Genomic DNA, 25,420 nt, shown 5'->3' with positions numbered 1-25,420 from the left:
ATTAATACATAAGCATATTAACCCACAGGGTTATCATCACTATATATCATGAACTATAGTCATAATTTGTCTTAGCAAGATTTAACAACAGAATAAATATTCTTTAAATCATTTTAGAACAATGATTGTTTGACCTGGAAATACTCAAAACGTACTTCAAATACTCAACCAGAGTCTCGCTTTTGCCCAGTGAATTTATTCCAGCACACTTGGGCCTCTCCTCTTCTCATTCAGGGAAATTCCCACACAGCTTTATTTTGTCACTGATACTCAGATTCCTTCAGATTACCTTACCATACCCTGTCCTAGGACTCAGTCTGTTTTTAAGGCACTTACAAAGTTTATCAGTGAGAAAAAAATTCTATATAAAAAGCAACAACACTGTACTTGTCTATCTCATTCACAAAGGCCAAGTTTGGTTCGGATACCAGCTAGAAGGAGATTCTTTCTTTCACTGCTCCCATTAAGTAAATCCATCAAGACTGTATCTGAGATTGGCATGGCTTCAGGATCTGAGCAATATTGGGTCCCATAATGTCCTGGCTACAGAAGGTAGATCTGAAAAATTTTACGAGGAAAAAAAGGATATTAATATGATTCTAGTGGGAAAGAGAGACATGGGAGATCTAATTTAATGAGCAATTATTATTTTGTAAACACTTTTGCAAATACAATATTGGTTTCTTAAATAATTTACTTTTTTTAATTATAAAATTTCAAGATATACAAATTTGTAGGCTGGTTGCAAATTATATGTAGGTTTTCGATACCACTAAAAATTTTAAAAAAGGAAAAAGTAATACTTACTCATATCCATATTTTCCAGATATATCTATCACCATTTCTGCTCCCAACTTATTCTGAGAGTGTCCAAACAAAAGTTCCTTCCAAAAGAACTCGATATTGGTAACATTTCCAACATTAACGTCTGCGTCAATTAATTTTGTGTAAGTCATGCCTGGCTTAAGTGTTCCACTGTAAACAGAAAAATTAGACTCAAAAGCTTGCCTTGGGTATTCTTGACGGTGCAGTGAAAGAACATTTGTGGTACCATGAAAGAGAAAGTTGCATTTGCTGGCATTTGCTTGTAGGAGATTTATTCTTTTCGTTCATATTGATAAGCATCGTAGAATAGCATGGTTATGAAGCTTGAAACAAGGGTGAGGTAAAAGGGAGGCTTGACTAGTTCATGTTGGGGGATGCCTGGAGAGGCATTATCTTGATGGGGTCTCTACAATGAAAGGTCTGGTCTTGGCTTTACAGTATCGGGAGCCAGATTTTATTGACCCCAGGAAATGATCAAACTGTCAAGGAGGAGCTAAATTCACAGAAAACTGATCTATCCAGTTCACAGTGGGGAAGTGCTTTCTCTTTACTAGTATTCCAACTCTTTCCCTGGTAACTTCTTTATCTGGATAAAAAGAATCAGGTAACCAAACTAGTCATCAAAAGATGTTTTGGTGAACACGGCAATAAAAGAGAGAGAGGTGGATTATTTTGAGGCATAGGGCATACCTAATCCAAGCCCAAATTAGACCAGATGAGATTTCCTCATTCCTGTTGTTTCCCTCTTCCTTTGTTAATTTCATCGTAATGCCTATCTCCTCTAACTGAAAGATAGGTTCCACAAGAATAGGACCTATGGCTCTTTCCTTAGCAATCAGAACAATTCCTGGCACACAGTGGGCATTCAAATGTTTGTTTGTTGAGTAAATGAATGAATGGTGCTATTCCTAGGGCCTGTCTTACTCCATTTCACGTAAAATTAATTGCTTTAATTATCAGGAGGCAGCTTTTCTTCCGAATTCTTAAGGATAATCTTCCTGTTGTCCCCTGAACTACCTTCACTCAGTGTGAACCTACCATCCATTCCTTCATAACAGTGTCATTAGAAGCCCCAATGACTAAAATATAATCCACAGGGAGGGGCCAGACTCTTGGCACTTGACTGAAACATAGGAATAGGTAGCATGCAAATGCATTTAACTGACTGCGTTTCAAGGTGAGACATCTACTGTGAATCAGAAATGCTGAATTATCCTTAAAAGAGGATCGGGTGGCTATGCCACAAGATGACAAGTAGTTTCTTTAGATTTTTGCAAAAGAAATGCAGAGATGTCCAAATATTCTTCTGCGTTTTTAAGGGGGCAAGAACACCTATCTGTCCCTACCTGCCCCGGGTCAGGTGCCTCTCTGCAGAGCTCAAACTGTCCAGTGTTAGGCAATATTCGTTGGGCCTCAGAGCCACAGGCACGTGATTGTATTGAACTGCTCTCAGAGGACTGCTTAATGCAGACATGAAGAACAGGCAGAAATGAGATACGCTAAGACAGGGAAGGGTATTTGGAAGAAAGGAACAGCATGGGTGAAGTCAGGAAGGGAAGAAAGGGTGGGATCTAGTCAATGCTGGGGAGTGCAATCAGGGTAATGTGGCTGAGCTGAAGATGCACAAAGTCAAATGGTGGGAGACAGGGTTCGAAGGGTGGGCTGGAGCCTGTGCATTGGCCAGGATCCAGACGACCACCAACCGACCCCATATGTACAAGCAGCAGCACTGAGGCAAGATGACGTGCACAGATTGCCAGAGCGATTAATCTGTTGCATCCTTCGACTGACAAGTAACCACAAAATCTGTGTTCTTCATACCTCTGCCCACTATTTGAAGATGATGGAAAGCGTAGAGGCAAAAATCGAATCCACTGATTGGTTTACCAAAAGGTAGCATCTAATTAGCGTGCATAATGTTAATTCAGAAATGGATTACAGAATTAAACGACAAACGTGAAATATGTTACGCAAAAATGCTAAGGCTGACCAAAGGGAAGATTTAGGAAAACTCCGGATAAAAGGGGACTTCAGCCAAAGGTACACAGTGAACGTCTCTACCGAATTAGTCCCGCCTTTGACTATTCCAACACATGTCCTATATCTGTGGGTACTACTCAGCTTAGCAATCTGGCAATTTATGTAAAAATGTCTTATTCCAAAAGTAAGTTGAAACTACTCAAGCAAAAACATATGCTCAAATCTATATGATATTAGTGGACTGAATTAACAATATATCTTGTTTATAATCCACTTGCTTTATTGTCTGCATCTGCCATCATTTTCTAATATTTTCTGTTTGTAGTTGGAGCCACGGATACCATGATTTCTATTCTATGCCTGGAAAACATGAAGTGGAGAGAAAAGGCAAATGTGGCCTGCCAGCCACGTGGTGTTCTGCTCTAGGAAAAGACCGAGCTGCCGAACGAGCCAGTCTGACCAAATGCTCAGTGCTGTGCCACCTGCCGCTTCCTCGCCCTTGGCCGTGGCCTACCTGGCTATCACCAATGCCCCTGTTTTCCCAGTGGTTCCACCTACACGGAGAAACACGCTCCCTTGGGTGACATTGTTTCCGTCGAGTCTGACAGATAATTTGTGACTCCAACCTGGAGATTTAAAAAAGAGAGAGAGAAAATGGAGAGGTGAAAACATGAGAGAAGCATGACCTTCAGAGCACATGGATGTGAACTCAACTCTCAGCCTTGAATGAGGCTGTTCATGTTCACGAAAAAAAGACAACTTTATATAACTTGAGTGAATTGGGTGAAACACTGCCTTTAAAATACATATAAATGTGCATATTTTCATTTTACAAAAGTAAATAGTGGAATGACATTCTTTCAAGAAAATTCTTTAATTTTCGAGGCATTTTTATGTCTTTTTAAAATGGATATGGGTGTTTCCTTTCGTCTATTACATTTGTATTCTGCAGCATGTATGCTTTGCACAGCCAGGTTTTTATTGGCCATGGTCTGGCACTGCTCCAGAACAAATCTAGAATGCCTATTGGGCAAGAGGGTCTGTGCTCTTATATTGAGAAGCAAAGTGAGCCTCCCTTCCTCTCCCGCAGGGCTCTGCGCTCAGAATGCCGGGTTAACGCAGGTCTGGGGCAGTGCAAAGCCGGCCAGTAGAATAAATCCCTTGCAAGTGGCCAAGGGTGACTTTTTAAAAAATCTAGAACGAAACAGATCTTTCATTGTGAATCCTGAAATGGTTGTATGTTTAACAACACGTTGGAAAAAATGCAATTCTTCCAAAAATTGTTTGAAAATGTCTGAAAGGGGAAAAAAACCTACAAGAGAGAACTTTCAGTTCCTGCGTTCACGGTTGCCAGAGTTGTCCTTCCCTCCTCAGCCCATCTCACTGTCACGTCTCCACTGAGACCACTCGCCCCATGTTCCCAGTGACAGCAGTGGGGCTTCACCCCGTGAGCCCTTTGGGCCCCCCTCTCATCTGACCTTTTAGCGTTTTGGTGATGCATCTTCCGTGTCCCATACCTCTGACTGCCTGCCGGGCGCACACGCTCCCACATCCCGGGGCCTCTCAAAACCTTCATCCAGCTAGTCAGAATCATCCTTGACTTCTTGACTTTCTGCATCCCTCAAATCCATTCACCAAGTTCCATTTTGCTTCTGCCTCCCAACTATCTCTGTACTCTCTTGGCTTCTCCTACCTTTCTGTCCAGCTTTACGGAGACATAACTGACATATAGCACTGTGTAAGTGTCCAGGGTGATATACATAGAATGAAATACATATCGTGTGAAATGATCACCACTCTCCGGTTAGTGAACACATCCATCCCTTCACATGGTGGTGAGGCAACACTCGTTCTAACAGGTCATTCTCCTTCCATCTTGTGTCCCTCTAATCCATGCAGCAACGAGAATCATCTTTTAAGAAACCAATCCGATCATCTTAACACCTTCGGTGGCTTTCCATTAGTTCGTAGATGAAGCCCAAACTCCCCACATGGCACACGATTTCATTACCTGACTTAATTTATTTCTCTTGCCTCATCTCATATTACTGTCCTCCTGGTCTCTCCAGTCCTGTTGGGGGAATCTTCTTTCTGATTTAGTTCTCTCTCACCTCATGGCACTGAAATGTGTACTTCCTTCCTACTGGAACGCTCCCATTTCCTTCTCTCTCTTACTCATCTTTCAGGAGTCAGCTTAGCAATCACCTTCCCTCAGAAAGCTCCCTTGACGTGGTTGTGGAAGTTTCTCCCTTGTGTGTCTCCCACCGCGTTTATTATTCGGGATTGAAACTCCCCATTAGTCTCCTCACTGCATCCTCGGAGTCTGGCCCAGCGCCCAGTTATTTAGTAGACGCTCAGTAAAAACTGTTGAATTTTTAAAGATAAGTACCTTGAAGCATTACAATAAAACTGAGCTACAATACTTACGGGCAAATGGGGAAAGAGTGCCTGTGTTTAAAAAATAATACGATCTATTAGGCTGCATATTTTTGAGGTGAAATCTATCAGCAAAATGACCCATTGTTGGGCAGCCTTCTTTGGGACAATGGAAGCAATTTCCCTGGTGACAGAAAATAAGAGGTAGTTAGAAATGTAATTAGAAATGTTGACCTTCAATAAACTCCTAATATATTATTAAACTATGATAAATCTTTGAAACTTAAATAAAGCATATGCATTTCAAAATGACTGGGCTGTTGGGATGCCAGGGTAGCTCAGTCGATTAAGCGTCAAACTTCAGCTTAAGTCATGATCTCACAGTTTGTGAGTTCGAGCCCCGCATGGGGCTCTCTGCTGTCAGCACGGAGCCTGCTTCAGATCCTCTGTCCCCCTCTCTCTGCTCCTCCCCCTCACGCACATGCCCTTTCTCTCTCAAAAATAAATATCTGAAAAAAAATGACTAAGTTGCCTAATAGGCCATCCCGTTTGCAAAAACAAAACCAAGGAAAACAAAAGTAAGAGGGAAAAAAATGGCCTATTAGAAACACAAATAAGTGATATGAACAGACAAGCCATAGAAGAGGGAAGTCAAATAGTCAATAACTATGCTCAGTCTTACTAGGTGTCAGGGACGTGCTAATGAAATCAACATACAATCTCATACTCAGCAGATTTGCAAAAATTAAAAAAAATTGGCGATATCAAGTAGTGGTGAAGACATGGAGTGTGGGATTCTCATTTGCTCCTGTGGGGAATATAAATTGACAGACAATGTCTAATAAAGACAGGAATGCACATATGCTTTGACAATTTCACTTGTATTACCTTCCGTAAAGAGACTTCTACACACACACACTAGCAGACATACAGAAGTGCTTACTACAAGTTGCTTTTAATAACAAAAACTGGAAACAACCAAAATGCCCATTAGTAGGGGAATGAATAAACAAACTGTGGTTGATTTCTCTGAAATAAATACATTAGATCTACATATATCAGTGTAGATCTCAAATTTATTTTATTTTATTTTAAACAATTTTTAATGTTTATTTATTTTTGAGACAGAGAGAGAGAGAGAGAGAGCGCACAGGCATCATGTACACACGGGTGAGGGGCAGAGAGACAAGGGGACAGAGGATCCTAGGCGGGCTCTGTGCTGACAACAGTGAGCCCAGTGCAGGGCTCCAACTCATGAACCATGAGATCACGGCCTGATCCGAAGCCAGGTGCCCAATCGACTGAGCCACCCAGGTGCCCCTCGATCTCAAATTTATAAAATTTAACAAAAAAAGCAAATCCAGAAAGATACAGTATAATACTATTTATTTGATATAATATCAGATTCACTTCAAACACTTCAGACACGGTGTGAAGGGAATGTTAGGTAGTTCAATTTTATCTGTACATTTTGAAATCTAAAGCAAAACTGACAAAATGTTAACTTGAAAAAAATCTGCATAGCGGTGTTTCAAATTTTTTATTTGTTATTTTAGGATTCGAACGTTCAGATTTATAAACCATGGACATTTAGGTTAAGATGATAGTAAAATATCCCATGTAAAACTCTATTTTAATGAAGAAACACTCTAACAATAATAAATGAGCTCCTATTTATTAAGAGCTTACCACGTGTCAGGCACTTTTTTAAGCACTTTATGTGCATTTAACTCAATTAATCCTTACAAGTTCCCTTTATTATTACGGTGCTTTTTGTCTCCCTGTTTAACAGATGAAGAAACTGAAGTGCACAGAAGTTAAATTTAATTCATCCAATGTTGTGTGTCTAATAAGTGATGGAGCAAGACTGTGAACCACATAGCCTTGTACTAGAATTCCTATTTATTCTATTCTATTCTATTCTATTCTATTCTATTCTATTCTATTCTATTCTATTTATTTTATTCAATTTTATTTTAATCTCTTTTGTTTTATTCTATTTTATTTTACTCTATTTTATTCTGTTCTATTTATTTTATTTCATTTCATTTCACTTCCTTTTTATGACTGGTTAGAAGCACAATAAAACAGGTCAAGGACATTGACTCCCTGTTCTCTAGTTTGTAGCCATAATTAGCACCCATGTGGCACAAGAGCCTAAATTTCTCCAATCCCACAGATTGCACGCCATTATCTCTGAATATACTGTGACGCCGAGGGCCTCTTCCACCTGCCTTCATATAGTCAATGCCAAGATCCCTTCAGCCACTCAGAGCAGCATCTGGGGCTGGAAGGTTGAGGAGGTGGGGTGGAACGAGGTTCCTGGGGAAATGCCAGTGTTTGGCTGGCAAGCTTCCTGAGCATGGCAGTTCATGGGCATGCCATGAGCAAGAACCGGCTGGGGAGACAGAGAAGGTGGCCTGAGGGCATCCAGTCACCTCGCTCGGTAAGAGCAGGGAAATGCTTATTCCTGTCTAAACACCGCACTTATTCACAAAGTGCTATTACTTACCATAAACTTCAGCTGGAAACCCCACATTTTTCTACCCTGATAAAACAGGGAGTTTAGGTCTCTAAAGCATCAGAAGGAAAATCTTTTCCACTTTTCACTACAAAATAGATTTTCTTTCTCCTTCTCATAGTGATAACCAAATGAAAAATACATTTAGCTCAGATCTGGCACTGTGCACTTTATGACTCGAGCAAAATCAGATTTGGTATTTTGTCCCCTTATTGATCTGTGTGGAGCTCCTGTGAGCTATCTGTGCCTTAGTTCTGCTCTGTATAAATAATTAAATTTTAATAAAATAATTTTCACGTTCCAAGTAAATAGTAACATATTTCGTTGTAGCTATTGATTGGTTCAGCCTTCTCAGGGCATCTTTGAAGATGACATTTAAAATATATACACAGAAAAATTTTTGCCCTGAACTTATGTCTGTTACGCAGTAGCATCTAATTACCGCATAACAAATGGCCCCAAACGCAAAACTGGATATAATCTTCAAAAGAGCTGAAACAACCAGAATACAAATGGTTGGTTTAGTTATTTAAGCCCTTTAGCAACCCAGCTACTGTTCAGTACTCTGCACAGAGAAAGAACCTATTATTTCCCCAAATGGTGGATGCATTTTTTGCCACATACTCAAAGCACTAATTTTTAGTTGGCTGATCGTGCTTCAAAAACTGACTTGCTAATTAAGTTGCACTATAAAATGCTTTACTTACCGCTTTAAAAGATCTGTAGGATCTACAAGGATAAGCAATAAATGCATCAGGATTGAGGATGCTTTCAATATAAAAGCGATGACTTCGGGCATGGTTGCAATCAAAGAAGGAAGCCACTTCTGTGAAGACAATTTCCAATTAATAGATAGCAGTAAACTGATGAACTGATAGCTGATCGTGTGAACCATTTCTTAGAAAAGTAACTTTAAAAAACCAGATTATTGACTTGGGAAGTCTAGAGAGCCAGATCTTGTATGCAGGCTTGTATATTGCACAATATTTATCAATGTTACGTATCATTTTCTTTGTATCAAAGAATTCTTTGTGTGAATCTCAAGGGACATTCAAGCAGGGTAGATAAACAAATGCAACCACAGATGACTCTGTGTTTGGATACTAATATCTTCAATGCCTCCCGGATCTTTGACTTAGAGCTTTAAGTATTCTTGCGCACACAGCGTCTCTACCTTAGACCCATTACTTCTCTGCCTCTCTCTCTCTGTTTCTGCAGGAAGGCTGAACTCCCTCCTGTTCAATCACAAAACAGCCAGCAACAGCAACATTAACCAGTGCACAGCTTCAGCTGACCTTCCAGGTGTGACAGGTAAGAGGTATTATAAAGAATGCTAAGGACAAATTAGTTTTGTCATTGTCAGGCATGACATTATCGCCACTAATAGTTAAGATTGTTGCAATAGTGAGGCATACCTAAATACATTTGTGCATTCTGAAGTTATCATAGTATTCTAGTCATTTATGCTCTTTATCTTGTACAGCAACATGTCTGGCATGGACCATTCTTCTACACAGCTTGGCTGACCTTTGAGAAGTTAGATTTTGTTTTAGTATGTGTGGTAGATCATTATACTACAATAGAGGCCTCCAATGAGTCACTCTTTTATTAGGTCCTCACCCCTTTGCAGTATCAGGTTACCATTCTTCCTTTCAAGAACAAGGAGCCATTTTTTTTTTTCACACACTCTCCCCACCCTGGATTACTAGCTAATCTTGTGATTTGCTTTGACCAACAGAAACATGGAGAAATTGACCTGTGCAAGTTCAGGTTCTCAGTCTTAAGAGGCTTTCTAGAATCCACTTTTGCTTTCTTAGAACCCAGTTTTTATGTTAAGCAATCCTGGTTAATTGGCTGGGACGAAAGGCCCTGAAGGATAAGAGACCACTTGAGACAAACCCGTACAAAGACCCCAGATAATGGAAGACCATGTTGGACCTTCCCACCTAGTGCAGCCCCCAACTGGATGCAATCACATGACTTGCATCACAAAGCAAAGTCTCTGCAGAGCTCTGCCTGAATCTTGACCCTCAGAACAATGGGCAATAAAACCATTGTTCTTTGAAGCCATTATGGTTTATCATGCAATAGATAATTGAGACAGGGTAATTTCAGAAAGCAGAGATCAATAATTGGCATTATATACACATATTTTTTAACAAGGACTTCTCTTACATCAGGCCTTTTTGTGTTCAGATTTATGTTCATAATTGTGATTTAGACAAGATGGTTCACCAGCATACAGGAAAATACAAATTTTAAAAGTAAATGATTTCTTAGTAACAAATGTAAAATAGAATATCTTAATATCTTCAAACTTTTCTAAATCATAACATGAATGATACACATACTTAAAGTTGTAGGGAATTTTATGATGTCTTAAAATGATAGCTTGTGATCAATGTATTTTACTTGAATGAATTCTTTACAGAATTTCAAATGTCCTGTGTATGTATACACTTACATAAAGAAATATTATGATCTATATTTTATCCTAATAGAAAGGGTTTTAAGTCATAATATGGAAAATAAGAAGACAAATAATTTTTATAATAGGCCTTATTTCAATGAATTTTGCTTCTCTCTTCTAGATGGAATTGGCTTTCTCATTTTGAGTATCTGTAATTCACTACTTGTTTCTTTCCTTCAGAAGGCATTGCAAACAGACTTCTAATCACGTTTATTTTTCTGAACAGATATTAAAACTTTGAAAGTTGTCTCTAGAGAAGAGGAAATTCAAGCTACTCTCAGTGTCATGTCTGTGTCTCTTTCCACTACACCAGCCAACTGGAAGTTGAAATAATTAAATCATCTAGATATTCTGACCACGTGGAATCAGATAGTGAGATTTAGGGTAATCCATTTATTATCACATCATCATACATTCTACTATTGTGTATTCTATATATTATTGTGTGATATGTTTCATTATTTACGTGATGGTAATATGTAGATATAGAGAATAATGAAATTCCCAAATAATAATTTTTGGTGCCTTATTACCAAGAGCTCTATAGGTATTATTGTTATTGGAAATTACTATAACGGGCTAAATACTATTTGTTTAATTTGTGGTTAATTTAAATTGTGGATCTATAGTGATTCTGTTAAAAAGTAAGTCAAACCGTATCTCTCCTCTGCTCAAAATCCTCCCATGGCTCCCAACTCAATTGAGTAAAAGCTGAAACCTTTACAATGGTTTATAAAGCCCTGCATTATCTCCCTCTGCCCCTGTTCCTTTTCTAACCTCATGCTTGCTATTCTCCTCTTTCAATTTACGCCAATCATAGTAGGCTCCTCACTGCCATGAACTTCCCAGGCAGGCCCCTACCGCAGGCCCTTTACACTTGCTGCCTCCTACCCATTGGCCTCGAATGCCTTTCTCCTGGGTATCCACATGGCTAACTCCTTTAGGCCATCTTGTCAGTAAGGACTCCCTGGCCACCCTATCAAGAATCTCTTCTCCCCACTCAACCTCTACCATCACCCACACCTCATATTCTATTCTATGCTTTGCTTTGTCTCCTTACTCTGTTATTTGTTTTTCTAGCAAATTAGAATATTAGCTCCATCAGGGAGGGGTTTTTGTCTTTTGTATTCACTCCTACATCTGCTGCTCCTGGAATAATGCCTGGCACATAGTAGGCACTCTCAATACATATTTGTTGAATGAATGAGCACATCCTCCTTGTTTATACTGAGTGCCTACAATATGTGCGATATTCTAATAGGACCTGGGGATGTGAAGATAATTAAGACACAGACACCGATCTTGTAGATCTCACAACCGGTGGGAGCTTCATACATGTGACTGTGTTTTGCACGAAAGTGTATTTTTATAGTATATTATGTGCAAAAGGGTGTGGATCCTGTCCAACGAGGGAGCTGAATATATAATAGCCAGCTTCATAGTTTAGAAAGTATTTACCTTCCTTATAAGCATTGAAATCAAAGCTAAACAAAGGTGTAATTAAGTCTTCACATCCTGGCATGTGCTTCCCTCCATTTGGGTAAAAGTCAAGGTGACCACAAGCATTAATAGTCCCAGCACCTGAAATCGTTAAAAGCAGGATAAGTGCTTCTAAATTCTCTTCCACGCTTCAGTGTAGTTTCTGTTTGTGTTAAAAACTTACCAAACTCAAAGAGTAAGCGAACTGCATTTGTATGAATAACATCAACAAAGTTGGCATCTGAAGGGTCCAGCCTAACTTCATTCGGAGTGTTGTGGAAATATGGCCCAGCTGGGTCCAACCCTGGGAAAAAGCATAATGTCTTTTAAGCCAAAACATGTTCTATACAAGAGGATACTGATAGTGTTATTTTGAAAGTACAGATGATAAAGGCAAGGTAGTCATTCCTATAAGATTTATATAGGTCAAACACCACCCAAGGCTAAGTATAGACATACAAATTGAGTATATAAATGCAGGTCTCTATATATTACAATATCAGATTCCTACATACAAGAAGGGCTGTATCTAGTCAATGGCAAAATAGCCAATAAAGTCAGAGAAATCAAAGAGGCTATTCTGGGTCTGTACACAGACTGCCATATTCATAATTAAACTTATGGATTGTGGATGATCTCAAAAGCAACATCTGTACGTAAAAACAAAAATAAAAGATAAGAGCTCTTCAATGTGTAAACACGAATCTACAAAGCCACACACTTAAAGTAACAGAATCCTAGTTTTCAGCTATGGCTCACTTAGTTTCACTTCATTATATCACAAATGAAAAGCTTGACGTCCAGGAAAGTGCAGTGACTTGACAAGATCACCATACACTGGAGGCAAAATAGACTAAGAGCCCAGGTGTCTATACCCTCAGCCCACCGTCTCCTGGTCAAATGTCTAATAAAGATAAAGGAAAGATATCTAGAGGTCCCTAAGATGTTATGGCCATTCACATACCTACTCATTTACACATCTGACAATTATTTATCGAGCACTTAATACGTGCCAGGTTTAGCACTTGGATGCAAAGAATAAGGCCTAGCCTTGTCCTCAAGGATTTTTCCATCTGGTGAGGAAGGCACCCCAATCCGCTCAGTGCAGAGACAGAGGTGAGCATTGGTCTTTTGCAAGCACAGGGAAGTGACGTGTAAACCAGTCTTGGGAAATTGGGGCATGCTTCCACTGGAGATGGGAAATACAAGCAGAGGTCTGAGGGCCCAGAAGAGCCTGCCAGGGTAAAGAGGGGTCAGCAGACCTCCGGGGGTAAGAAAGAGACTCTCCATGGCCTCCAGGTGAGGCAGTTAAGCACATTTGGGAAACTGTATAGTGAACGGGATTTTGAGGCTGGTGTGCAGAGCTTTAGAAGTGGGTGAAAGATGAAGACAGCATTATAAGCAGGAGCCGGATGTAACCCGAACCATGGGAACGGGTTTGGACGTGATCTGGTTGGCAATGGGAAGCTCTCACAAGTTTGCAACAGGAGAGGTCTATCTATATTTTAGCAAAATCTTTTTGCTGTGAAGTGGAGACTGGATCCTAGATTGGAGAGGACCCAGAGCACAGCCCCCTGTGCACATGTGGCATGAGTGGGAAGTGAATGTTTGCATACCACACTCCTGGGACACAAAAGCATTTACCTGCCTCATAATCACCCTTCAACTTTAGGAAGTCTGTCTGGCTGTCTGTGTGTTTAGTGTACAATTACTGGTTAGTTACAAACTTCTGATGGAGTCAAGAGCCCTGTAGACATGTATCCAGATATAGCAGACACACTTCAGACTCTATCGATCGGAGGACAGGCAAATAGCAGGGAAGAGGGGATCCTGGATTTTTGGTTCTAGCGTGTCTCTGGAGGAAAGGCAACAGAAGGTTCAACTTACAGGTGTCTTAAAATCTATCATTTAGGGGCACGCGGGTGACTTGGTAGGTTACGTGTCAGACTCTTGATTTTGGCTCAGGTCATGATCTCTCGGTTCATGGGATCAAGCCCTGCTTCAGGCTCTGCGCTGACAGAGTGGAGCCTGCTTGAGGTTCTCTCTCTCCCTCTCTGCCCCTCCCCTGCTCATGCTTACTCTCTCTTAAAAAAATCTATCGTTTAATTTTGCTTTTAACTGGTTTTATTATAAAGCTAGTATCTTTCTTGAAGTTCAGTTCTTTGGTCACTCAAGGAACATGATTGTTCAAAAATTAATCACTCGGAAGGAATATAGATCGGAGCATCCAAATTATAGCAATCTTTGGACTTTAGAGACATTTAAAAATGCATCGTTTCCTGGGGTGCCTGGGGGGCTCAGTTGGTTGTGTGTCCAACTTTAGCTCAGGTCATGATCTCACGGTTTGTGAGTTTGAGCCCCACATCAGGCTTGCTGTTGTCAGCAAGGAGCCCAATCCTCTGTGCGCCCCTCTCTCTGGCCCTCCCCCACTTGTGCTCTCTCTCTCCCAAAAAGAAATAAACATTTAAAAAAATGTAGTGTTTTCTATTTACTCAACAGGGTAATTCACTTGGCAGGAAAAAAATTGGAGTTAGACAGTTTCTGATTTTTGGAATCAAAATTGAGAAAGGCAAAATCTTCATAAGTTTATTGTAACCCAGTGTGATTTTCAATACATGAACAGCAATATTCTTCCCTTTCATTTATGGCTGACATGCCCAAGGTTGGGTAGGCCCCATGAACTTCTGACTTCACACACTGTGCCCATTTCTTCTTTCCCCAGGCTTGAAAACTTAGAGCGAAGGGGGATTTTTGCTACCCAATGACTTCAGAATAAAAATACAGTTTATTATCCCCAGAAAGAAGGGTGGCAGTGGGCTGGTGCTAGGGCTGGGATTTGGGAACTAGGAGAAAGAGGAAGCATTCAGTGGGAAAAAACCTGCTGTACTAAGAGCTGCAGAGGCAAAACCCTTTGTGCCCAATTTGGAGTTCTTAACTAGTTTTAGGAAAAAATACGTAATGTTCAAATTTGAATTTAAAGCATATGTATGTATGTATGTGTGTGTATGTATGTATGTATATTGTTTTAACCGACAGGAAATGTGCGCCTCGTATGTGCCCGGGTAGGGTGCGGGTGAGGGAGACTTTCTAGGTAGTTCAGAGTCTATCAAAAATGACAGGTACATGAATAATTGTAAGACCATGCAATACAATAGTTGCATTTCCAGATATAATAGAGGCATATTTCAAAGGGTATGGTAAGCACAGAGAATTAGCTCAGCCTGAGGAAGGTGCTTTTGAAATGAATCTTGAAGGATGAATAGTGGCTGTTTAGGCAATAGCATGCGCTAGGGCACAGAACTATGAAAGGCCCCAATGAAACATGAACTATTTCTATCACCAGCTAAGAGGCTTTGGGCAATGGAAAGTTCCAGCAGTGAGTGACACGGCCTGTATTTGGAAACATGATGACTTGGCAGCACTTGTGGGGGACTGGACTGGGGGACAGCCGCGAGCGGCCAAATCCAGGCAAGAGATGAAGAGAGCCTGAACCGGGTCCAGGGCCAGGGCACGGAGAGGTGAAAAGCAGACAGGGAGACATGGCGCGTGCCCACAGAGCGTTGTTGGTTGGGAAGGCAGAGGAGACAGAGGCCAGCCCAACCCGTTGATGTCGGAGCTGATATTTCCATCTCCATCCATCTTGGAAGCCAGAGTGCAGGGAACGGATATGATTGATTATCATCCTCAAAAAACCGAATCCACAGTATAAACTAATTCATACTAATTCATCATCCACACTTGCCTTTGCGATTTGTTTTTAGACTGAACGGTGTATCCAGGAGTAAAATCCAACATTTTAGCAACCGGAACAGCCTGGGCACAGGCCTTCAACGAGTCCCACAGAGGCAGCACCCATTGTGAGCGGCGACCCAGATGCGTCACAGACGCCATTCCAGGACCATCAGCCGGGCTCTAACTCATCCTCTGTATTAGCTAGTGGTGCAGCGTTGCAAAGCATGGTGTGTGTGTCAGAATGCGTCAGCCACCCTCCACAGCTGGGCGGTCACAGTTGCCATGACTTTGCTGCCCCAGATAATGCTGCCGTGAACACTCCTGAACGTGGATCTGCACGCTCATACTTTGAAAACACTTTTCTGTTTTACTTTAGTTGCGTTCCATTTTCTCCTACCTTACATTCGCTTCTGCTACTTCACTCGGTGCGTCAGATACTTGATTTTGTGTGTAAACAAATTCAAGGCCCAACTCCAGCGCAAGCTTACCAGTTATTCTTCCAAGGCCTGGTACCCTTGACCCAGCTTCCCCAGCCAGATGTGCTCCCACGCTGTGGCCAATTAAGTGCACTTTTGAAGGAGAATATCCAAACTTTTTCTGGTAGGGATTTTAAAGGAAAACAGAACAAGTATTTTTAAAAGACCACGTGGAGCGGCTTACATGTTCTTGACATATATGCTTGCCATAATTGTCCTTCTCACACACAGCCTGGGGACCAGTCAGGTGACAACGTGACCCCCACATCCACCCACTGCTTCATCTGGCTGCAGGAGCAAGCACCAGGCAGGCCTGGAGGAATGGCTTCTGTCAGGTTCTTCCCGCTGTGCTAAGCAGCCTCAAGGCCCTCCGGAAAAGAACAGCCCGGAAATGGCATCTGTGGCTCTCAACCCATGTCCCTTCTTCCTGAGACCCAACCCTTCCAGCATCCTCCCAATACAGGCCAAATGCAGTCAGACCCAGGCTGTTACCTACCCTACCTGTGTCTGTCTCCTCCAGTTGAAGGCGACTTGATCAAATGTCTGGGATGACTTTGGTCTTCAAAGAGGAGTTTTTAAGAATATTCACAAAATGGCTATGTCCCTAAGAGTTACACACACACACACACACACACACTCTCAACTTAAAGGGGAACAAAGGAGCACGCATTTTTAGTTTTATCTAAGCTTCAAGTTCTCTTCATGATAATAGTGAATATCAAGCAATCGCCTTCACTTGGATAAATGTGTCATTTGATCAAATGTTCCACTTTTTATTTTTGCAGTGATGGAAAATAATGACTGTAATGACAATAATCTGTGCTGCTTTATAAAGAGTATTTTCTCTCTGGTTCATACGTGAATGGCTGCCCAGGATGTCTCCTGGTCCTTAGGCAGCCTACCTTCCACTGCTGCCGTCCTTTGAAATCTCTGCTTTCTTTCCTGGGCTCCTCTCCAGCCCTGGTATCTGAGATCAGCCCACCTCGCCCTCAGTCTTTCCCTCCTCTGTCTCCATCAATTTCCTGCACATTTAGCTCAGCAAATGCTTTCCCCTTCAGTCCAACAAACATTTCCTCTCCTACGAGCCACTCCTACTTTTTGTCCAGGCCCTAGAAAAGTCCACAGCTCAGGCCTCAGGGTCAACAAAACAATTCACGAAAGTTTAGGACGACTTTTTCTCAAAGAGGAGATGAATCTGATTTCATCCTTTTGGTACAAGGACCCATTCTAAGTACCTTTTTGTGCCCTGGTCTCCTTTGACAGCAGGAAGAGCTGCCGAGCAGTGTGGGGGTGCAGGTGAGCACTTGGCTCCCTGACCCCTCACTGCGCTCGGGGTCCCAATATCACCTCCCATGGCCTCCCATCTAGGTTAGCTGTGGCTCCAGTCTCTCTCCACCCCGTTGCCTTGGACTCATTCACAGCACCGTCCCCATGCTTTGTCAGAGCAGGAACACAGTCTCGCTTGCCGTGTACCTTTGGGGACTAGAACAGTGCCCAGCCCACAGCAAGTGCAGAGAAAAATCTTTGTTGAGTGAATGAATGAACCCTCCTTAAGAGTCTGAAAGGGTCATAAATCTTTAGATTTTCCTTCACTGCATTTTATGGTGGGAAATTACTTTCCATTATGGTAGGGCATTCGGAGATTTATAAATGTCTCAGGGTATATCCCTCATAAATAGCAAAGTCTATTTGATTCTTTTAGAAAACGTATAGGTCATTGTGCCTGGACTGGACTACAGACCTAACTAATTCACTGCCGTAGAACCCAATTTCTGTAGGAAAATGTATTTCACATTCTAAACAAATAACATTCATAAGAGGGGAACAGTTTCTAATCATCAAAGATAGGTTTACAATGCAACGAAAACTACCCAGCATAAGAGGGTCCTGCAAGTTGACCCAGGAGGCGACCTTGGGGGTGGGGGTGGAGAAGCATTTGGTGAGGAGCCTGTGAAGGGACACTGCCACCAAGTGGCGCTTTGTAGAACCACAGGCGCTTCTTTCCCAAGAAGTAATTTCCCTTTTCCAGTCACCATACAGGAATGCTTATAGTATCCCACCTGTTCAGAATTCGTGTAAGCTAATATAAAAGCCATACAACTGACCCAAATTCTTGGTGTTATGATGCGAAACCAATTACACATAATTTTTGAAAAAATCAACTTTTGGGGCACCTGGGTGTCTCAGTTGGTTAAACGTCCAACTTTGGCTCAGGTCATGATCTTAACGTGAGTCTGGGTCCCGCATCGGGCTCTGTGCTCAGGGCCTGGAGGCTGCTTCGGATTCTGTGTCTCCCCCTCTCTCTGCCCCTCCCCCACTCACGCTCTGACTCTCTCTCTCTCTCAAAAACAAACAAATATTTAAAAAAAATTTAACACTCAACTTTTCTTACCATGAGAACATCAGTAAGATATGCCACCTCCGCACCGACAACGCGGAGGTTGTTTACCGCATGGATATATTCCAGTGAACCGTTAATCCAGTCTACGTTAATGCAGTTCACATCTTCCACTTTGAGCAGCACCTGGGGCAAAGATTTATTATAAGTCTCGGAGAGATAAGAATTGAAGAAAACCAAAGTGACCGAACAAGGGATTCCATAATAAGAAATAACACTACCAGGTACTGAAAACCTATTACATGCTAGGTCCTGTCCTAACCCTTTTACATATATGAACTGATTTCATCCCCAGTTACAGATACGGAATCGGAAGCACAAATAGATTAATTAAACTTGCCCAGGATCATAGTAAGTAGAACCATGGTATGAATTCAGGCGGCCTGACTCTACTATACTATATGGCCTTATAAATAATTGCTTACTATGTTAGCACTCTATTAATCTTGAGTATCAGAGAGGAAAATTAATTTCTTGGAGTGAACCTGGAAAATTTTCACCCTTAAGTGAGAAATTTATCGCATCATTTAATCTTTTGTCAAAAGTGAGAATTTATCAAAGAATAATTATTAAAAGAATATGCTCCCCTTATAATCTACGCAATTCATAATAAGTGAGCATAAATGGGAAATGGATAATTCACTTGGGGCCTTGGGACAAGGACAATGTGAGTAACTGAATGGAGGGATTTCCATGAATGGGCATTATTGTATGTGAAGTACATTCCCATTAAACATAGAGCTTTTATCTAGTAGAGGGAAGAGTTTATTCACATCATACATTGCACATGTCTTGCTGCCATTTTCCATCTGATTTCCATCCGGGTATGTTGATATGGGTCATCTTGTCTGTCCCAAAGTGTGAGGCTTCGATAGTTCGATAATTAACTGCACTGATCTCCTATTTCAAGCGAAAAGAGATGAAGGTTAAAAAAAAAAAAGAATTTAAAATTATTTGATATTTAGTAGAATTATTCTGTCTGCTCAAAAGTCTTCCACTAAATTGGATTGTTAACAACCTTACTGAAAACATTTTAACCAAAGAAATAGTTACTGTGACACACTGCAAAATACTAAGAAGTTATTAATGTGTTATAAAATACAAAATACAAACTTAATCACCAGGAAGGGCAAGTGTGTGGTTTTAAGGCACTGTTTAGGTCAGGGCTTTAGGACTGTGTTGGGTCAGTTTCAGTCAGGACTTCTGTCAGCCTTACTTTTGTACAGCACTTCTCTGTTGCCGACGTGATTCATGAGTAGCGTGTTACTTGAGGCTTAAAAGCATGTTAAAAAGGTGGCAAAAACAGATTGTTCACCCACTTTAAGAATGAGGAATAGGGGTCAGGATCGCACCATGTGCAATACAACAGCTAACGATAATTTTATGTAATTACATTAAATGCTCTTTTGTACTTCTTGTGTTTTGTTGGATTCTTTTTATAACCAAACTCAATTTAAGTGATATGATGCATTTAAGTAATTTCATTATTAAGAGAAAAATGAAAAGGCACAATAGAAGAAATGCGCAAAATTCTATTTTGAGAAAAAGTGAATAGTCTAATCAGCAAACTGCAAATTTGACAATGGTGAATCCTAACACTGGAAAGCAACACATTTAGATACCTATGAAATTCAAACAAAGAGCCTATTACCAGCTACCTGTGGTTAATAGTAACGTGCAATTAATCATATAACTTGCCGGCTAAAGTATCTCCCAAGATGGTGAGCAAACAATTATGAGAATCCTAAATTAGTTTACATGGCAATTGTAATAGAGCTACACTTAGATGTGCCTACATGCTGGGAATTGTTCTAAGTACTTTGTAGAGTAGCTCATTTAACTTTCACAACACTGTGAGGTAGGCACTAACTTTACAGATTAGGAAAGAACATGATGAGAAGTCACTTGTCCCGAAGCACCTGGAGTGGGGGCTGAGTCCTGGAGTGGGGGCTGAAACCCTCATGGTCTTTCTCTGAAGTCATGTGCTTCACCACTGAGCTCTCCAGTTAGGATCTGATCCTACTGTACTTTACTGATAGGGCCCAGGGCAGATGTGGGATTTGCTGAGGCAGATAATAAAATCAAGTGTACCTGGGCCTTCCCAGAAACACTGTTCTGCTAAATAATGGAATTCTAGTGCAGAAACCTTTGTCCATCTATATAGCTAAAAGAATCCAAATGCTCATTCCAATTCCAGCTGAAGTCCCTTAAACACCAACTGTGTTTCTACTTCTATGCTCCCCCTCAAAAGAGTCTTATTTGGGAAAAGGGATTTGGTAGAGAAAGTTTGTTTAATCTTTCCCCATCACGAGACTCGTGGGAAGCAGGACCTTGTGATAGCTTCAAGGTAGCAATCTGACAAGGATTGTGAGGTCCGACCATCCTCCACTGTCACAAAAGCCCTGGAATAATTTAATAAAATAGAAAAGGTAGAAAAAACACTATTTTTCACTTTGTATGCCATCTGGCACACCCCTATGAAGTGGCATACTAACTTAGAAAATGTGAAACTTGAAACAACATCATGGAATCAACTCAAAGAAGACAACTCAGATTCTGCCATCACAAGGACAGAACCTTAAAAGGGTGTTGGGACAGAACAGGTCATCCAGAGAAAGGGCTAGTTAAAGTCTCAGTGTTTAGCTGGGTGCTCAGGCCTTTACTTGGAACGTTCTTATCTTTGAGGAGTTAGAACCTAACTGGAATGAGATCAACCCATCCTACAAAGCATGACTGGATGATCTCGTTTCTAGTACGTCAAAAGTAGTCACTGGTTAGATATGTTCTAGCCTGGAGAAAAGCTGCAGGCACAGAAACTACCATGATTATGTCAAATGTGCATCACCAGCAGCGACTGCATGAGCCACTCTGGGGGACAGTAAGTTGGTTTTATTCTTGCAGAAATGTAGCTGTGAAGACCTATGACTCTCAGAAGAGTCAAGTTTATTGCACCATGTTCAGCTTTAACAATTCCTCTATCTGAGAAAAGAGTACATTAAACCATTGCACAGTTTACCTCTGCTTCCTCATAAATGAAGTCAGATTTGCACAGTGTAGAATATGGGTCAATTCTGGTTTTTAGTACCGCATCCTGACTCATCCTATATCCTCACTGTTGTTATAAAACACTCTAACAACAAACCCTTAGGCTTCCATCCATTGCAAAATTCAAGTACAGGTCTGGTTTGTCACATGGGTTTTTCCAAATGGAAGGGAGTGGTAAAGATATGAGTAACATTGTTTTTATGGTCCCTTTATTAGGAAAGTGCTCAGTGTCTGATATTCTCTTCATTGCCTTTAGGGCCCAGACTGTCCTAAAGACTGACCTTCATCACCTGTTTTAGTGCCCGTTCTCTACAAAAGTTCAGGTGCATGGCCACTGTGCAGAAAGTGAAAGGACCCATGAGTCCTATGAGGACTGAAAGTCAAGACTAGGGGTATAGTTAGTCCTGAATGCACACATACACCCTGGAAGTCCTAAACAAACAGTGAAGGTGCTCCAAAACATTTTTATTCAACATAGATTCTCTTTACATTAAAAAAACTGTGGTAAAGTATATGTAATGTAAAAATTACCATTTTAACCATTTTCAAGTATACAATTCAGTAACGTGAAGTCACTCACACTGTTGTGCAATCATCAACACCATCCCTCTCGAGGAATTGTCTATCATCCTAAACTGAAATCCTGCCCCCATTAAACAGTAACTCTCCATTATCACCTCCCCTAGCCCCCTGGTAACTATTATTCTGTTTTCCATCTCTATGAATGTGACTATTCAAATAGGTGTTTCATATAACTGGAATTACACCATGTTTGTCCTTTCCTGTCTAGCTGATTTAACTTAACAAAATGTTCCTAAGGTTCATCCATGTTGTAGCATCTACCATAATTTCATTTCTTTTAAAGACTGAACGATATTCCTCTCTTCGCTTCTTGATAGTTATAAAAATCAAATTTTTAGGTACAGTTGCTTTGTAAGTTTCTCCATACCCAAAATAAGCATTTTTCTTCTTTGTTTTATTTTTTTTTTTATTTTTTTTTTCAACGTTTATTTATTTTTGGGACAGAGAGAGACAGAGCATGAACGGGGGAGGGGCAGAGAGAGAGGGAGACACAGAATCGGAAACAGGCTCCAGGCTCTGAGCCATCAGTCCAGAGCCCGACGCGGGGCTCGAACTCACGGACCGCGAGATCGTGACCTGGCTGAAGTCGGACGCTTAACCGACTGCGCCACCCAGGCGCCCCTCTTCTTTGTTTTAGATAGAGCCGTCATCTACAGCGCAAATGGCACATGTCAGTGAAGAGTCGTGTGTCCCTGTGTATGTGTCTGGTACGTAGACAGCTACAAATCAGATCCCGTTTGTAAGAAGGCAGAGCAGAAGGCTGTCTTGGCTGGGTCTGATGGAAAGTAAGCCTCAAGGTTTTATAGGTGAAGGTAAGAACTGGAAATGTCATCGCACTGGGGAGTGCTTTTTCTCTGGCTTGCGCTCCACCTGGGTCTAGTATCATGCTTTGTTTTTTCTCTGCCCCTAAGATAACATCATTCTTGGGTTTCCACTCTCACCACTGGGTAAAAGACTTTGGATCCTATTTTTCCAGGTCTAGACTCCCACAGAGTTGCAAGACGAAAATCTCCAGTAGCCTACACGAACCTCACTCGTCCAACATATAACTCATTCTCTGGCATCCCCAATCAAGTTTTCTTGTTAAAAGGGTCATTATTCTTCCCATAACTCATGTGTAAAATCTCCAGGCAGTTTATGTTGTTTATCATGTCAATTTTCTATTATCATACTCATGTTCATTCCGTGGCTCAGGCTAGTTCCCCGAGTCCATTCGGAACCGCGCCGTAGTTTTCTAGTTAATCGCGAATAGCGCTTTCTGTGATGGTGGAAATATCCTGTGTTTGCACTGTCCAAAATGGTAGCCACTAGCCACATGGGACTATTAGCACTTGATATGTGGCTGGTGCAACTGAAAAACTGAATTTTTAATTTTATTCCGTTTTTTTTTTTTCAACGTTTATTTATTTTTGGGACAAAGAGAGACAGAGCATGAACGGGGGAGGGTCAGAGAGAGAGGGAGACACAGAATCGGAAACAGGCTCCAGGCCCCGAGCCATCAGCCCAGAGCCTGACGCGGGGCTCGAACTCACGGACCGCGAGATCGTGACCTGGCTGAAGTCGGACGCTTAACCGACTGCGCCACCCAGGCGCCCCAATTTTATTCCGTTTTAATGCCACACGTAGCTCATGGCTACCATGTTGGGGGGCATAGTACCAAACAGTCAGGAAATCACCTGCAGGCTCGCCCGGCTCCAGTCAAGATGGTGCACTGCAGCCAGATGACTCTTCGGAAACTACCAGTGGGACCCCCTGACTCACAGGATGAAATCCAAAATACCCAGGAAGGAGTTACACAATTTGTCTCTAAACTACTATTCTAACTAACTCCATATTTTGAGGACTTCCTTTCAGTCTAACTCAACATATTGTCATTCATCAGATGTTCTCTCCTTTATGTATTTGTCCACGCCTTTTTTTTTTTTTTTTTTTTGCCATTTCTCTGTCTGCCTCTGCTTATGCAAACCCTTCCCACCTTTCAGGACACACCTCAAAACACGTCTTCCTCAAAGCCCTTCTGGCTCTTGTCCCACCCTCAAGGGGAAGGTAAGCCTTTCCTCACTGCTCCCAGATTCTTTGTTTATATCTTATGTAACAGATCATAATTTGTGCTGCAACAGAGGTAATTATTTATATACCCCCTTTCCCCTAATATAATAAATTTAGGACACTGTCTTATTTATTCAATTTAATACATGAGGAGCCTGTTGCCTATTTACAGTCTTACATGTGGAAAGCTCCCAATTAATATATGAATCAAATGAAATATCAAATTTACCTCCTATGAAACGACATACTCAGACCAATCTTTATACTTAAATACTAGGGCAAGTATGATGAGAAAAAAAAATCTAGCTTACAATATTAAAAAGAAGTATTTGCCTTTAAGTCAATAGTTTATCCCAGAGTAGGCTACTGAACCTATAGCTACATCTTATATCTTGGAATAACCTATGTGTGAAGGCAGCAAGTTATCTTACCTGATAAGCTTTGGGATTATGTCTCGTGTAGAGCAGAAAGCGAGTGTTTATCTCTTCTGGAGACCAGGGTAGACCTGCCAACTGTCTTGACAAAGTCCCAGTCCATGGGAAACCATCTTTAAAGCACCCCACCCTTTCATAGCAAACTTCTTTTCCTGCGGCAGAAAGATTGAGGGTCAGTATTGTAGGAACCAGGCCCAGAGAGAGGTTGTTTCCTACCATGAGGCTTAATTGAAACTGGTCTTTAAGTTAAACAAGTCTGACTTAGGGGGAAATTCTCTTCAAAAAATGCTCTCCTCTCTCCTTCCCCCATCACCCTCCCAGTATCATGACCATGACCTTGTAGATCACAATGTTGCGGATGAGAGCACAGGGGCTGTGGGATCAGACGTTCCTGGCTTTGGGCAATTATTTTGCCTCTTTAGAGTCTCAGTTTCCTCCTCTGTGACGTGGAGATAATACCACTTACCTTACAGCCTTGTTGGGAAGCCTAAACGAACTATCACACGGGACAGCCCTTGTCAATGGGCCTGGACATAAGAGGGATACTGTGTGTTCCCTGAATTTCTGTCTTTTCTTATCAGACTGAAAGTTTTGGATGAAATGGACCCTGGAGTCCCCAGGACCTAGCACTATGCCTGACACACTGTAGGAGTCCAACGTCGGTCTTCTGGGAGTATAGATAACAGCAAAGTTTCATTCAGTTTTAACCAAGTCTTTTCTGGAGCTCGCCTCACTCCTGTCTAAAATGAGACGCTTTGGGCAAACTGAGTCTTAATGTTTCTGTCATCCACCGACTCTGATTGATCTTTTCACCATGGCCTTTCTTTTTCATTTTCTTTTGACAGCCCAAAGCAAATAACTTTATTTCATACTGTTTTATGGAGGCATAGTTTAACTTGTTCAATTATAACAATAATTATTTATTCAATTTAGCATTGAATTATGCATTCAGTGTGTTATTATGATTTATTAAATTGGTTGGCATTTATTCAATATATGGTTATTCATTAGTATTGGCTACAACTGTTTGAAGTCTTGAATTTGAGCATTTCC

The 25,420-nt window shown here is 41.2% G+C and overlaps 1 protein-coding gene across 1 annotated transcript; it reads right to left on the bottom strand.

Moving 5' to 3' along the window:
* Positions 1 to 476: 476 nt before the first annotated feature.
* PNLIPRP3 (pancreatic lipase related protein 3) lies at positions 477 to 24,586 on the bottom strand. Its single transcript, XM_047072730.1, has 11 exons — positions 24,365 to 24,586; positions 19,038 to 19,157; positions 18,252 to 18,383; positions 15,872 to 15,980; positions 11,836 to 11,955; positions 11,631 to 11,753; positions 8,410 to 8,528; positions 5,233 to 5,365; positions 3,320 to 3,431; positions 808 to 975; positions 477 to 558 (listed from the first exon to the last, which is right to left on the bottom strand). The coding sequence occupies exons 1-11, from the start codon at positions 24,584 to 24,586 to the stop codon at positions 477 to 479; spliced, it is 1,440 nt and encodes a 479-aa protein (XP_046928686.1).
* Positions 24,587 to 25,420: the final 834 nt, after the last annotated feature.

The sequence above is a fragment of the Lynx rufus genome, unplaced genomic scaffold, assembly GCF_022079265.1.
Source record: "Lynx rufus isolate CCGP_SWC_20201006 ecotype Redwood Valley unplaced genomic scaffold, mLynRuf1.p SCAF_11, whole genome shotgun sequence".
NCBI lineage: Eukaryota > Metazoa > Chordata > Mammalia > Carnivora > Felidae > Lynx > Lynx rufus.
This window is presented reverse-complemented; position numbering and strand designations above follow the sequence as displayed.